This window comes from Corvus kubaryi, unplaced genomic scaffold, assembly GCF_017639235.1.
Source record: "Corvus kubaryi isolate FWS band 111438036 unplaced genomic scaffold, C.kubaryi_AGA036_p1.0 split1-131, whole genome shotgun sequence".
NCBI classification, from domain to species: domain Eukaryota; kingdom Metazoa; phylum Chordata; class Aves; order Passeriformes; family Corvidae; genus Corvus; species Corvus kubaryi.
Genome location: NW_024582073.1, coordinates 7,889,353 through 7,904,404, shown reverse-complemented (window position 1 = coordinate 7,904,404; position 15,052 = coordinate 7,889,353). Strand labels below are relative to the sequence as shown.

General features: G+C 42.3%; 1 protein-coding gene across 1 annotated transcript in view; it reads right to left on the bottom strand.

Annotated features, from left to right (window-relative positions):
* The window catches only part of BEND4 (BEN domain containing 4), a 31,465-nt gene extending 31,057 nt beyond the window's left edge, over positions 1-408 (bottom strand). The window contains exon 1 of the mRNA XM_042053863.1: positions 201-408. Coding sequence (XP_041909797.1) covers positions 201-297 — 97 coding nt within the window. The 5' untranslated portion in view covers positions 298-408. The remainder of the gene's footprint in view (positions 1-200) is intronic.
* Positions 409-15,052: the final 14,644 nt, after the last annotated feature.

Sequence of the window (15,052 nt, the reverse complement as noted above, 5' to 3'; positions counted from 1 at the left end):
CGGGGCCGGCGGCGGCGGGCGGGGGTGGCCCTGGGCAGCGCCGGGGGCGGCGGCGGGGCGGGCGGGCCCGTTGGGGAAGGGGCCGTGCGGCGCGTAGGGCAGCGGCTCGGCGGCGTGCGGGAAGGGCTGCCCCGCTCCGCGCCCCCGGGGCACCTCCACCATGGTGGGTCTCTCATAGCGCTTGGCCAGCGCCGCCCGCTTCCCGGGGAAGGTCTTCAGGACGCTGTAGGGACCCCGCTGCTTGTAGATTTTGGGGGTGCTGGGCCCCTCCTCCGCCGGCTGCATCTCCTCCTCCATCCTCCGCCGCCTCCCCCGGCGCGGCGCGGCCCCGCTCCGGGGCTGTGTCTGCCGCCGCCGCGGCTCGTCTCTGTGGCACGGCGGAGCCCCGGCGCGGCGGGGCGCCGGCCTGATTGACAGGCGGCCGCGCCAATGCCTGGAGGGAGACGGGCGGCGACCGGCAAGTGTTTAGGGTAATCTCTGCTAATGGCAGGGGGGTGGGGAGGCGGGCGCTGGCGGGGCCGCCGGCGCCCCCGGCACCCCCCCGCGGGGGCAGGTGAGCTGCGGGGCGGGGGACGAGCGGCCGCGGAGCCCCCCCGCCTCCGTCCGGCCGCGCCCGGCCTGAGGGGGCCGCGGGCTACGGCACCGCCCCGGCCCGCCGAGCGACGGCCGCCGCAAAAACTTTGTGTCCCCTCGGCCGGGCGCGGAGCCCCGCCGCCCGCCGGCCATCCCTCCCTTCCTCTCCCCGCACGGAGCGAGCCGCGGGCCCGCCTCCCCGGTTAGTAGGGGTGACACAAATAATGCCATAAATAAAAGTATTTGGGAGTCCAGGACCTGTCAGAGTTGATTAGGGCACAGAGGACATTTTCTTTCTCATTATGCAAAAGCGTTTCATGGCGAAATAAAAGAGGTTTCGCTGTAACTCATGCATGTCAGATTTCCAGGAATCCGAGAGATTAATCACATTTAACATTATTTGCAACGCCCCCCGTCCGCTTTTTCCAAACTGCTTAAATGGGGCGGACGCGTGGGGCACAAGCTGGTCCCGCTTCCCCCGCTCACGTTCCCCCTGTCGCCTGCCCGGGCTCTTTCAGGGACAGTTAAGAAATAATGAAACGATGGTGAAAGACAGGAGGAGAATGAGATGCCATCGAGAGACGTTTCTGAGAAATGGTGGAGATCTGGGTGAGATGGGAGACAGCTGAAACCGAATGATATGTTGAAGAAAAATAAACGATAACAAACTGCTCGCTTTCTCTCCCCATTCTTTTCTGCGAGGCAATTTTATATTTTGCATTAACATTTCCCTTCTTCTGTCCCACTTCTCGCCTGCTTCTGTTGCTATAATTTATCAGGATTACAATAAACCCTCTGGCTTGTGGAAGTAAAATTGCAGAACACCTTAGTTGTATTTAAGTGGTGGCAGTGGGAAATCATTCCTCTGTCATCACGTGGAGTTTGGGCCACTTATTGTGGTCATCGCTCTCCCATTTCAGCTTTTTTTATTTAGTCAGAGTTGGGCTTGCTGGAAATGAAAAGCAACCCTTCTCTACAGATGGTAATTAACTCCCCCGATCGTCAACCCATCTACTGCAGAAAAGTAGAGCTGAGTTCTACAAGTCAGGCATTCTTTTCATGCAGGGTGTACCAGGACCTGGTTTTGGTTTTGATTTTTTTGACAAGTAGAATAAATTGATTCATTGTAGCAGCCAAAAGCATCTAAGTAAAAGGCTAGTGTAATAGAAATCGCTGTTTTAGCTAAGCAGAATCAATCATAAGTCTCTGTTTCCTGACTGAGTCTGATCACTTGTGCTTAAAAAAAAAAAAAATTGCACTGTAATGCACAAGAAAGACTGGAAATATGTGTGAGAGAAACTGTTCCCACTCAGAAATTAAATATGTCCTCTGCCTTGTCTCATCTGACTGCCCTCTGCCACAGCAGCTATTGGAGTTCAGTACTAAAATTGTATAAAGTTAGTATTAGACTCTTTTAGACTCTTAATAGATTCAAAGAAACAATCCAAAATTACTTTCTCAGGTGTCAACTATTTTCATAGAGCTCACTACTCTTTGGTGTAGATGCATACCCCTCAGCTCCTCATGGAGGAGACAACCCTTGCCTAACATGAGTCCCGTACAGATGAAGAAAAACAGGGGTGACAGGTCATGTCCTCGAGGCAGAGGGTCCAGGGATCCAGGCAGATCATTGGGCAGATGCTGGTTCTCCATGGACAGGAAGAGAGAAGCAGGTTTGGAGTTAATGGGGCTCAAGGCCACTGAAATGAGGCGGGGACCTCATCTGTGAGGAAAATGGAATATGCACTGAATTTCTTTCTGCTGAGGTTTTTGACAGTGCCCATCACCACCAAAAGACCACTTTAGCTGTTTTAGGAAAGATGGGCTTTTCCTCTAGTTTGCTTTCAGTGATTCTTTTGGGTATGTAGACCTAAAAAATGTGTTGATGTCTCCCTACCTTTCCTTTTATGATTTCCCCTGAGTTTCAGATGAGGGAGTCTGGTGTTGTGCTCAAAAGATTGTGTTTGGTATGTAATCTGATGGGCTCCTGCAGATCAGTCCTGTGATGTAAAGTGTTTAATCCTGGTGGTCCCACCTTTTCCTTTGTGGAATCCCCTTTTTTAAGGAAACACCATTTTGTTCCTGGACAGGTATGCAGTCATTCTTGCAGGAGGACTACATGCCTTTGGAGTTGAGGAGAGTGGCTCTAGACTGGCAAATGGTCTTGAAGTACTGGGAGATGTTGCTGTGAGCGGTTTTGGGCTACCCTTTTCCACGGCTGCTCCGCACGGCACAGCCTACAGCTCCCCTGTGGTCTCAGCAAGTAGTACTGAAATTATTATTAACCAAACATTTAACTCTGAATTACAGCTCCAGTTTGGTTACACACTGGATGAAAACAGCTAACACATAGCCTTTACCTTGATCAACTAAAAAACCAAAAGCCTTAGCTTAGCTCATTTTCAGAAAGCCAAACACCTTCATTTCCCTTAGACTGTGCCACGACTTGGGATTTGACCCTGAAGAGAAGGTTGTGTCTTTCCTACCTGTTTACTAATGCAAGTTTTCACTGTTTCACTGACACTAAGGGCTGGAGATCTGTAACAGGATTATTGCAGAGCACTCTAAGCGGAAAAATGATGGGAAGTAACTGACCCTCGGAAAAAAACCTAATCAAAACAAAGACAACAGGCACAATGAAAAATAAGAAACCCAACATTGCTGCAGTATATACTCCTCTGCTCCTAGAAATCATTGCAAAGAGAATATTTGTCAGTATATAGAAAAATACCCAATCTAGACACAGGCTATCAATCATGGAATATGCCTGTGTTGAAGGTACTGTGAGGTACTCAAAGAATAAAAGTGTGATTCATCTCTATCTTCCGAGCAGGGGCTAAATCTTGCTCCACTTATTCATGGGAGCAGTGCTCCTGTGATAACTAAAGCATGGAGGATTTGGCCATGAACTGCCAATATTGCTCTGCACATTTGGAGTGCATGATGAGAGCTGAGATTGGCAACTATCCTCTGTAATCTAAACCACTCTTCAAGCAGGCTAGCCATAATTTGCTGCCCTAAACATTTAACCCCGGCTAGTTAATTTAAGCTTAGCTCAGTTGCTCATGTTTATGGATAAAGAAACAAAAGGGAAAGCATCAAAAGGAAAAGATGACTGTGGAATTCAATATTTCAGCAGCTGTTGATAGGTAAATGTTATTGAAGTGTGGCATTCAAAACCAAAGGCCTGCATTTATGATAATGAGCCTAACAAGGAAATGAGATTGACACAGCAATTCTCTGTTTTTGTTGTCCCCTGGGGTTAGAGATTATGCAGTGCACGGTGCTGTTTTTAGCCTCTTTGGTGATTCCAACTGTGAGAGACAACGCTGTGCATATTTGTCAAGGTTGCACTTTAATCAGGTGACTCAGGAGCTTTTTGAGGGAGAATGTGAACTGCTGGTCTCACTTAAACCTTAATCCACATCCTATGTCAGAGATTCATCAGCCAAGCAGTGCAGCTTTTAGCCCCTTCTTTTCCTTTATGCTTACTCAGTGCTCTGCAAAAACGCTTTGAACTAATTGAAATGTATCTATCATGGTTACATTGTATTTTGAGAATTACTGGAATGTTTCTCAGTGACATTAATTGGTTTTAAAATATTTTTGTCTTTCTAATCAGTGCAAGATTGATGAGCAGTGGAAAGGGCATTTATACACAGGCAGACACATATTTCCATGCTACATTTGTGTCTTAATAAAATGGTTGCTAACTGGTTTGTTATGCTGAGTAAACACTGGAAAGAAAGAAAATATCCTATAACTTGAGGAGGAGAAAATATCCTCTGTTTTAAATGGGATCGCATGCTGTAAAAGAAACCCCAAGTCTTCCCAAGGGCTGGAAAATGGATAAATGAATTATTTAAATATAGTTAAAAGATACACAGGAAAAAGTAATGGCTCTGATACCCAATGTAGGGAAAATTATTAATATTTTAAGGAATCAATTGTGGACACATGGGAAAGCTTGTTTTAAATTAAAGATAGCTTACATAAAGCAGTTTCAAGCAGGGAGAAACAGTATAGGTTACTTGTTGCTGTGAATTTTTTAGAAATACATCATGGATAAAACAAATGACATAACATAGTCCAAGTTTCCACCTGCCCTAAAACATCTTCACTATCTGTGTTGGAGTGTTTTAGAATAGCTTCACCTCTCTGGAGCATTAGCTTTTGCCCTAGCCCTTGCCCAGGCATGGTGCTCTCTCCTGGTCTTGGCCATCACCATATGAAGCAGAGTTGCTCTATAATGCATAGCTGCTCTTTGCAAAGCTTAGTCCTCATTTTGCAGCAGTTGGCATTTTGAGACCAGCATCTTGAGAGGTCTGCTGGCTGTGCACCTAAAGTCAGAGCTCGTGTTCCAGAGGCTGGGACCCAGCTTCTTGACTAAACCTGAGCAACTCTCGCTGGTCCTGATGGTTCCTGCCCTTCATGTACTTTCCAGTCTCTGTTGTCCAGGCTTGCAAAAAGGTGGTCCTTGCAGGTCAGAAGTCAGACTGAGCTAGAACTCAATTGGAGTAGAAAATGCTGATTTCCCAAGTAGAGACTTCACTGATATTTTGCACTGAAGTGTTACACTTGGGCCCAGCACTCACACAGCTCAGCGGCTGTTCAAAAATACGGTCAAATTTTGTCAAGCAAGCTGTGCACATCAGTTACAATGAAAACACAGATGGGATGGACAGAGGAAAACAGCTGGATGCAGAATCTTCCTTAAACTCATTTAGATGGGGAACCTGACTGTGGTTTAAGCACAACAGGATACACACAATCAGCCTTGTGGTGTCTACTGAGCAGAGACAACTCAGCTTACTCTGATGAAAAACACAGGCCTGAAAGATGTCTGAAGATACCAACAGTGATGGAAACACAGGAATGACACACGATTCTTTGCTGAAGTAAAGCTTCAGCTCTTAATAGATGTCTTTCCCAGCTTTAAAGAGAGCCTAGGAACCGAAGGGTGCAAATTCTTCCCTGCATTTCCCTTCATCACTATCCCACTTTCAGGCAGCCCCTAAAACTTACATGAAATTATGACAACAGTTTTTCTGAATTCTTAAATGCAGAGTTCAACCACTTCATGGAATTGAAATGAAGGGCTTCCTCTGCATTAGTAATCATGTAGAAGTAGCACTAGTAATGCTGTGGGAAATCCTAAAAAGCTGGGGGCAAAATAATTTCTTGCAGTCCAGAAGAGAGGAAAGTGATGGGCAAAACCTGGAGTTTCTTGAGGCCTCAGTTGCACACTGACTGGTGCCCGGCAAAATGGCTCAGTTGTGAGTGGTTCCTTAATAGAAATGGGGGGGGGGAAAAAGCGACAGCACACAAAGGCAAAATTTTGTGGAAATAGGGCCAGGAGACTGGTGCAGTTTCAAGTGAGAAATAATCCCCACCCTGCAAGTCTTTGTGCCTGGGAATGTGTCCACCACAAGCTACATTTGCTTAGGGGAAAAAAATAGGTGAAACCAGGTTTGCTCAATGGTAAATGCACAGATGCTGTATTTGCAGAGGCTGGAATTCACCTGATGCATCACCCACCTCTGGCTCTCCACACACAGATCAGTTGCTACCAAAAGACATCCAGAGGTGATCTCAGAACAGTACTTCAAATAAGTAACCTTCTATAAAAATGTATGCTTTTTTTTTGTTTAAATGCAAAGGATCTGGGAAAGAAATTGATGAGATGTTTGTGGTTGTCTCAGGTAATAATATGAGAATACCCTGAGCATCCATCAGCTTTACTTTTGTGATTACTCTGTCATGAGAATCTCTTTATATACTAAGCATCCTCATTATTATATTCTTGTTTCTTTGCTATGTGACAGTGAGTTTGTGACCCACAACAGAAGAACTTGCCCATTGATACCAACAGAGAGGTAAGAGTTAATTTTAGCTAATTCTCTGTCTCTGAATCCTAATTTAAAATTGAGGAAGTCTTATATCAGCCACTCTCCTTGGAAGTATCTACTGGGTTTGATGCTGGTTCTTCCATCCTTAGGTAGAATAAACAACATCAGAATTTAGATAACTTACATTATTTTAATCTGGACTAACATTAAAAAATTTATGAAAATCTTCCCAGCTGTTAGAAGAGTGGCTCTTCAAGGAAGCAAGGAAGACTGCATTTCTTGCTCTCCCTCCACAAACAACCATTTCACTTATGTAGAATTTAGCTTGTTAAGAAAAAAAGGCTTTTGGGTTTTTGTTCCTTTTTTTGTCTCTGTACTTCTTCAACCACTTTTATTTTTTAATACTATGGTTGCTGTAATTTTGCTGGGAAAAAATCCTCTCTGCTCAGCTCTATTAATGATTGAGTAGGCCATGATTTCCAAAGAAATTGTTGTTTTCTAACTATATATATGTATGAAAGCAAGATGCTGTGGCTCCTGGAAAACCCAGGTATCAAAAATGACAGCTGTCCAGGTTCGAAAGAGAATCCATTGCCCCAGTATATCTAACCAAAACATGAGCACAGACATAGCCTTTCTTTCTTTCTTTCTTTACAATTGCAGACTTGCATCCAGAAAACTGGAAAACTAAATGTTAAAACCTGACACACATTTAAGATTTCACATGTTCGCTTACATAGATTAAAAATGCAAATGAAGCTGTCTTCAATGAGATGCTGACCTGAGATCAAGCTTTCTGAAGACAGGCTCTTTCCATTTCCCTCAGAAGAAAGAAACGAGAGTTGAGAGTTTTTATTCACCTGAATGAAACAAAAAAAGTGGAAGAACTATTTATAAATATGTATGAATAAATATTTAATTATATATGTGCTGAATGGTTTAGCTGTTGTTCAGCAAATACATAATTTGTTAATTTTGCCTGCTTCCAATGAATAATTTATTCATCAGATCAGCTTTTTTAATATTCACTAGATGATCGGCTGATCAAATCCTGTTAGCTGAATACGTTATTTGATTTTTTTTGCCCTTTTCAAAAATCACTTAGTCTATTGGAAGAACATTGCTGTGATTTATTAGTGGTACATTCCATCCAGTCCATGGTGACATTCTTCAAGAGTAACCTCCGAAGACAGTAGATATCTTGCTCTTGTCATATGATATTAAACTTTTGTAATCCTGACACGTATTAGGTGTCTTTGACCAGGGAAATAAAGCCCTATGTCCAACGGTACACTTTTGTGTCACAAATTCATGACAATACATGTATGGTGCATTTTATTTTTCATTTGATGACTGAATATTGAATTATTTAGATGAGCTACATCAATCATTCCTGTATTCTGGTTTATCCAAGTGTCTACCCTGCAGTTTTTTCAGTACTCTGTCTTTGCAAAGGATTTCTTCTAACCTCTAAAATTGCCATAAAGCTTCAGAGATACCCTGACATTACAGTGTGGAACAAGATGGAGAAAGGACAGTGTCTAATCCTTTACAAGTCAGCCTTGAAGTCAGTCATCTTATAGCCCTTTGTAGCTAGAAAAGGACTTCTTACACTTACCACTTGAAAGGGGAAATTCTTAGCTTTCGATTGTACTGTCTTCATACCCAGGGAGGTCTGCAGAGATCAGGAAGTAAAGCCATGGTGTCATTATGTTTGGAAAATTATTTTATGTTTTTATAGTATTCTTTTACATTTTCATAATTTTTAAACCTTCTGAGGACACACTTTTTCTCTTAAGTTGCTGAAGCTTAAATATTCAAATAAGGCTAGCTTTGTAAAAAGAAGGTTGTAAAAAGTATCATCAATCCATTTTAAAAAAAGACTTCTCAAGCTAATTCTCTGTAACACTCCTGTGTAAGACTTACAGAAGATACCAAATAAACAAGAGGGCAGTGACATTCAAAAACATTGAGATCACCACTCTGAAATGACCTGTGTAACTTTGAGCTGGTGCCAGTCAAGACCAGTGCCGACATCTAGTACTCAGATGTGTGTGCCACAATCTGTGTGCCACAGCCTAATATATTCCATATTTCAAGATGCATGCATATGTAATAGCCTATATAATATTCCATACAAAAATTGCATTAAGAAAATGTTAAAGTTGCCTAGTTCGGCATTTAAAAGTCAGGAAATAAAATTAAGGTTGTACATGCAACATTAACTCTGTTCCCTAGTGCATTTGCCTATGATACAGTCTAATTACATGATCAAATATTATTTCTCAGATTATACAGTATAATATCTACTTTTTTTTTCATCTTGCAAAGTGTGAGGTGCATTAGGGAGGCTTCAGCTTCACCTTCATGTAAAAAGACTTCAGATAAACATGGGCTTGTCATTCTGGAGAAGGGATACCTGAAAAGGGTTATAACAAGGGGTTATAAAAGAATGAGTGGTGTGGGAAAGGTGAATGAAGAATGATGACTCAGTACTCCTTCGACTGTAAAAGCTGGACACCATTCATTCAACTAGCAAGTTTAAAACACACTAATTTTACATGCCACATGTGTGGACTCAGCACCGTAGACTCTGAGAAGATCCAAACTATAACACATCCGAAAGACACCAGATAAATGTATAGACCATAGGGCTGTGGCTGACTATTACATGTGAGCTACAGGTACACTGCCCATGCCAAGAAGTCACCAAATTGTTGGTGACCAGGAGGTAAGAGGATCTACCTGTGAAGGGCTCATTTAATTTTTTTTCTGTTCTTTCTCCAAACAACCACTGCTAACCACGCTTTCAAAGCATTGCAGTTACCAGTGTTTCCATACAAACTAATGATGATGATGATGATGGTGACAGTAATACCCAACATTTGGAATCCTTGCCACAAGGAAAGGAGAGGTGAGTGTGACTCCTTGGTCTGTTTACCCCATCCTCAGAACTGCTCCTTACCGGAGATGCTTCTGTGGACATCAATAACCTGGCCTAAAAATTTTGCAGGACTGTCCCTGTAAGACTCCATTCCTGTTCACTGCTCCACACTCAAGCAGGATCTCTCCTTAGATCTGTAGAACTGGGTGTTTTAAGCACGGAGTGGAGGACAGCTGAATCCTCCTCGATGTTTCTCAGCTCTTTGGGACATATATATCTGTACCTCAGTGCCTTCTCTACCTGACTAGTGACAGGCGCCGATTGTGAGATTGTTACAATCCACTGCTGGCTGGGGTGGAGTGCCCTTGGTGGGCAGCCAGCCAGTGACGGTGAGCACCCCTGGGAGCCCTGGAGCAGAGATACCCAAAGGGACACAGGAGTTTACACACTCTCCAGGTAGAGACTGTGTTCCCACATGAAGCACGAAACTGAAGTGGGGCTGTTTTCCTATGACATGGGAGTGTATGTCAGACAAAAAGCAGGTGGAGATGACAGCCATGTGATCGACCATATTCACAGTCAATTCCATTTACCTTGCATCTATTATCTGCCTCCTTCACCTGCACCGTGACTGCTAATTCATTTCTACCAAGAGCCTTTTTATTATGCTAATGAGGGTCTTTAAACAATTGTTGCTAAAAACTCACCGGATTTCGAAAGAAATGGTCCTTTCTTTTCCCAAACTGCAGAACAGCCCTTCCTTTGCTCCCTGACAGGTCTGAAATGACAGTGTTGCTTCACTGGAGGTTTAAGATCTGTTATTTCACTCTTCGTTTGGTCTAGAAGTCAGTATTTTACATACTTGAAGACCATGAAATATTAGTTCTGGGAATAAGATTTTGAGGAAATCTTGACAGATAGCAAGGTATTATGTGTAATTAGCACCAAACAATCTTCAATTAGAAGATTTAGCATATACAAATGCTATTTTTAGGAAACAAATAATACTTTATATAATATGTGAGTGATGATTTTTACACCCTCTGAAGTCTAAGGTTCTTCATGCCTTCGCAGATGAAGCAACATAAAAACAGTGCCAATTTTCACTTTAAAAATACTGAATTCTTCATTTTGTATTTTGTAAAATGTCTGTAACTTTCAATAATACAGCTCTATATGTAAAACCTCAAGATTATATCTGGGTGAGGCAAAATAAAAAAAGCTGTTCAGTTTTTATTGAGGCGGGAGCTTTCTGTATGTGGGGAAAACCAAGCTTGATGTTTACTTCTGCCACGCTACAGTGACTCATACAATAGGATTTTCAATCAGGGAGGGGAAAAGTAAATGTGAGAGGAATTACAGTCTTTTGTAAGGACATAAACTAAAGTGCTGACCATATACAGCTGTCCCATTACTTACCTGTATGCTGAAAAAAGGTCATTACTAATTTGGGGAGGGGGTTGTTTTGCCATTTATTTATGGGGGTATAAAATACGAGCACTGTATAAACACTTTGCACTGGAACAAATCACTGCACAACACCCTCCACACTGGGGAGGGTAACTTCATCCCATTGCACATCTTTAATGCAGAGATTGTAAACAACCCTTGTCTCTCTGTTTAATTTTCAAAAATATTTCTCTTTTTTTCCTCCAAACTGGGGACTAACCATTCCACTAATGGATAGATAAGAAGGCATCAATCTTTTTATCTCTGCAAGAGACCCAGCTACCAGTTACTGTCTCTGGAGAGCATGGCAGCCTTGCTCTGCTCACAGTCCATCCATGGGGACCTATATGAGTTCTCTGTGGACTCTTCCCATCTTGTAAAGAGAATTTCCTTCCAAAATAATCCTGGAGGTATTAAAACTCATCTCTGCTGGCTGATATTCCTTCCAGGACCAGATATGTGGAGGACAGCTGTCCTGAAGGGCTGACATGGTTGGAAGCAGCTCTGTTTTCCAGGATTTGCCTCCAGTGCCTGTCCCCTACCCTGTTCCATTACACTTGTACCTTGCCGTGTGCAGGATTTTACCCCTGCCAGGCAGATGACAATACCACAGGAATACAGCACAAAGACATTTGGGCTAGAATAATTGCTGTGATGGCAAATCCATGGGTGGAGCGAGTTTAAAGGCAGCTGCAGATGGAATCTTTCACGGCTGTGTGACTTCCCAGCACTCTGAAAAGTCTACATGTCTGAGCCAGCAGTATGATGGGGCAAGACAGTTTCTTTTTAGAGTTGTTGGTGGAAGATGACATACAGGCAATATGATTACAGCTTGGCCATGCTTGGACACAGATAGAGGAGCACTGGAGATGTGTTTTGAACCTTCTTATTGAAGTGTCGGGGTTTTTTTGGATGGCAAATCCACTTTTAGGTCAGCAAGTTGGCAAGTTAGTCTGTCCACAAAACCCCTGAAAAAGAAGCCATGTTCAAATGCCTGAGACCTCACAGTCTCCCACCTGCCGGAGAAAGCAACCAGAGACTGCTTCTTTTGAGTATCAGTGGGGGAAAAAAAAAAGATATTTAAAGAGGAAGGAACTTATGGATTCATTTTTCAGACTGATGGAAGCCATTAAATGTTTGCAAAGCAGTTTTTCCCTGTAACATTAGACTTAATGGGGATAAATTCGTTGAAAGACATGATTGCAAGAATGGTAACAGCAGGATCCTGTATGAACTTTGAGTTTAGAGAGTGTTTTTTCTACTCTTCCACAAAGCAAAAAGCTCTTAATATATAACTTCTGAGGCATTGTAAGCAAATAAAAGAGGACATAATTCTTTGCCCTTAAAACTGACTTACGTTAGATGATGCACAGACGCAGATGAGATAATTCTGAACTACAACATTCTTCAGGGCTGACAAAATTCTTGTAAACGAAGACTTTTTTAATCAACAGAATGAACCTGGTTATAACAAGTTAGCAGAGGTTACATGACCTAAATTCTGTTTTAAATTGGTCAAATGTTGATACCAGGTAAGAGAATATACAAATATGCTGTGGAGACAACATTAATCAGACATTCACAGGAAGAAGAAGGTGAAACTGTATCCAAACTTTAAAGGGAACTTTAGGATTGTGGGATAGTTGTCAAAACTGATACTCAGTAAAGCATTGTGACTTCATGTGAGAAGACGAACCTCTCAGACACTAAGTGCTAAAGCTATCCCCATCAGAACATACACTGACATCCAGCTCCATGCTGTAATGCAAATGGAATAGCTCTGATGCTTAGGCTTTCAATGTTGCATTTCTAAATTCGCTGTATTAAATAGACTCCTTTTATTCCTAACAACAGACCTCAACCCTATTACAGCAAAGAAACAGCAGAGGATATATGATTTCAAAACCACTATCTGACCTTGCATAGTCAATATATGGTGTGGGCTCACACAGTGCTCAGTTCTCCCAAAAAGTAAGGTTTAGAGGTTTGCCCCAGACCACATAATAAAGCTGGCAGAGCAGAATATGATTTAGGATCAACCACTTACCATATGGCACTTACTTCTCCATCCTATGCTGCTTCTTGATCATGCTAAGTTAGTCACAGCTCCGGCAGCAGAAATAGGAGGAGTTGTTTATTATCCTCAGCACAGTAATGATACCTCGGGCCACAGTGATAAGTAATTGAAACAACAGGGGTCTTAGAGAGACTTAAAAGCAGAGATCTTAAAATACACAGAAACTGGTGTCGTTAAATGGAATGTGTAACTAATAAATTGCCAGCTATTTGCAGTATAATACAACATCCCAAATTCAGTCATTCTAGAGACTTACAGACTTCCACAATTCCACTTGATACTCTTCAGAGTGTAAAACCCCATCAAGATGAGGCTAAAATAATAGCAACAACAACAATAATAATAATAATAATAGTAACAACAACAACAACAAAAACAGTGTTATTCACACTTACTTTTCTCTAAAGGGATTTCCACTTGTAAGTGCAGGCAGATGACGAGTAATTTTAACACCAAGGTGTGAAAACAATCACATGCAATTAAGAACCCAGTGCTGAATATCTATGATCTACACCTGATAAGGATACAATCGAGCAAATAGCAATGTTTATAAATACTGTTGACTTACTGTATTATGTTCTTCTGGCCTGAAAATATGTTATGTCATACTGACTACAGATTTAGATATTAAAAGCAAAACAAAGTGATTTCTCTTCAATTGTACTTGCCCTAAACAGATATCATGGAGCCCTCCTCTGAGGATGGAAGGATACAACCTCCAAAACAAATCTTATGCCATCAGACCTACTCATATGTATTTCTCTGTGTTCTTTATTAAACGAAATTGCATTTGATACTTTTCATTTGTCTTTATGATCTATTAATAACACTTTACCTACCCATCACTCTGTATTTTGTGCATCATTTTATCCAGTTCTTCTGCTTTTAAGATGGTCCTAGAATTTTTAGTGCTATTCCATGTACTGTATGAATTTTGAGCATCTACTTTGTGCAGATGAGATATATCATACTTAACAGAAAGTTTTGCAAAACCATAGTCTCACATTGTAATGAGATACAGAGAGATTAAGGATATTTTAGTCCTTCGGCTACTGGATGGCACATGAAGGGCAATATGATTAAATGCAAGATAAAACTGTGAGCTGAGTGATAAAACCAGACAAGTACATGAAAGATTCTTCTGTCAGAGGTTTTTCTTATTTGTCATGTAAATATTGCCTGAATGTACTATTACTGAATCTAAAGTTTGTAATTTTGCAGATAGTAATTCTCCATTAGGGGTACTGTTTCATTTATCACTGCTGGGCTGTCTTTGGAAGCCTAGGAAATACGACAGAGTCAGATAACAGTAATCTCCCTTAACCCATGGTCAACTGGCTGTACTATTTATTTCTAGTAGAGTGCACCATTTGCCAGGGTGGCATCTACCAAGGTACTGCAAATGCTGCCAGTGTGGCTCTGCAATGTATCAAAGCAGTAGCTGGCTCCAACAAAATGCTCCAAAAAAAAAGAAAAGGAAAAAAAAAAAAAAAAGAAGAAAAGAAAGAAAATCTTACTGCCGGGCTCTCTAGACCTTCAGGGCAGAGATCTATGTACATCTGCTGCGTGGTTAATGTGCAGAGTGGGGGAGTACCAAGACTTAGGACATGCTCAGCAGCAGGAGCTACTCAGACATCATTGTGGGTCCTTTCTGCCATTAAAGTACAGAAAAGTGTAGCTGATGCTTTGGAAGGGTGCCAGCTGGCTTAGCTCAGGTTTGGGGATCCTGGTGCTGCAGTGGGGAATGCAGTGGTTTAGGTTCCCCCAGCTTCAGCCCACTGCCCCAGAGCTGTTGGGGAAATTACCCTGTTTTTGGGGGTGTCAGTGTGTAAAGAACAGGGATGTTAAGAGTTGGAGTTGTCTCTCGGTAACAGCTTTCACACCAGGAAAAATAGAACACTTGCCCAGCAATATTCCAGTTCCATTTTTCCATCATGCTGCAGAAGTCCAGCCTGATCCAGGCTTTTGGGATGTGGCTGGAGCACCCAAGCATCATACCACCAGTGCACACTGGTTCTAGCAAGGCCCGAGGTGTGCAGAGGTTTGGAGAGGTTGCTGGTGCCTGTCACTGAAAGGTTATGGAGGCTGCCTGCCTGCTGATACAGCTTTGAGGGAAGACAGCGCTCACCACAAGCTACTTGAGAAAATTGTAGGCTCTGTGTAAGTTGCACGAATTACTGGCCAAAGATTTCAAACAACGAATAAATTTCTTCTCAAACT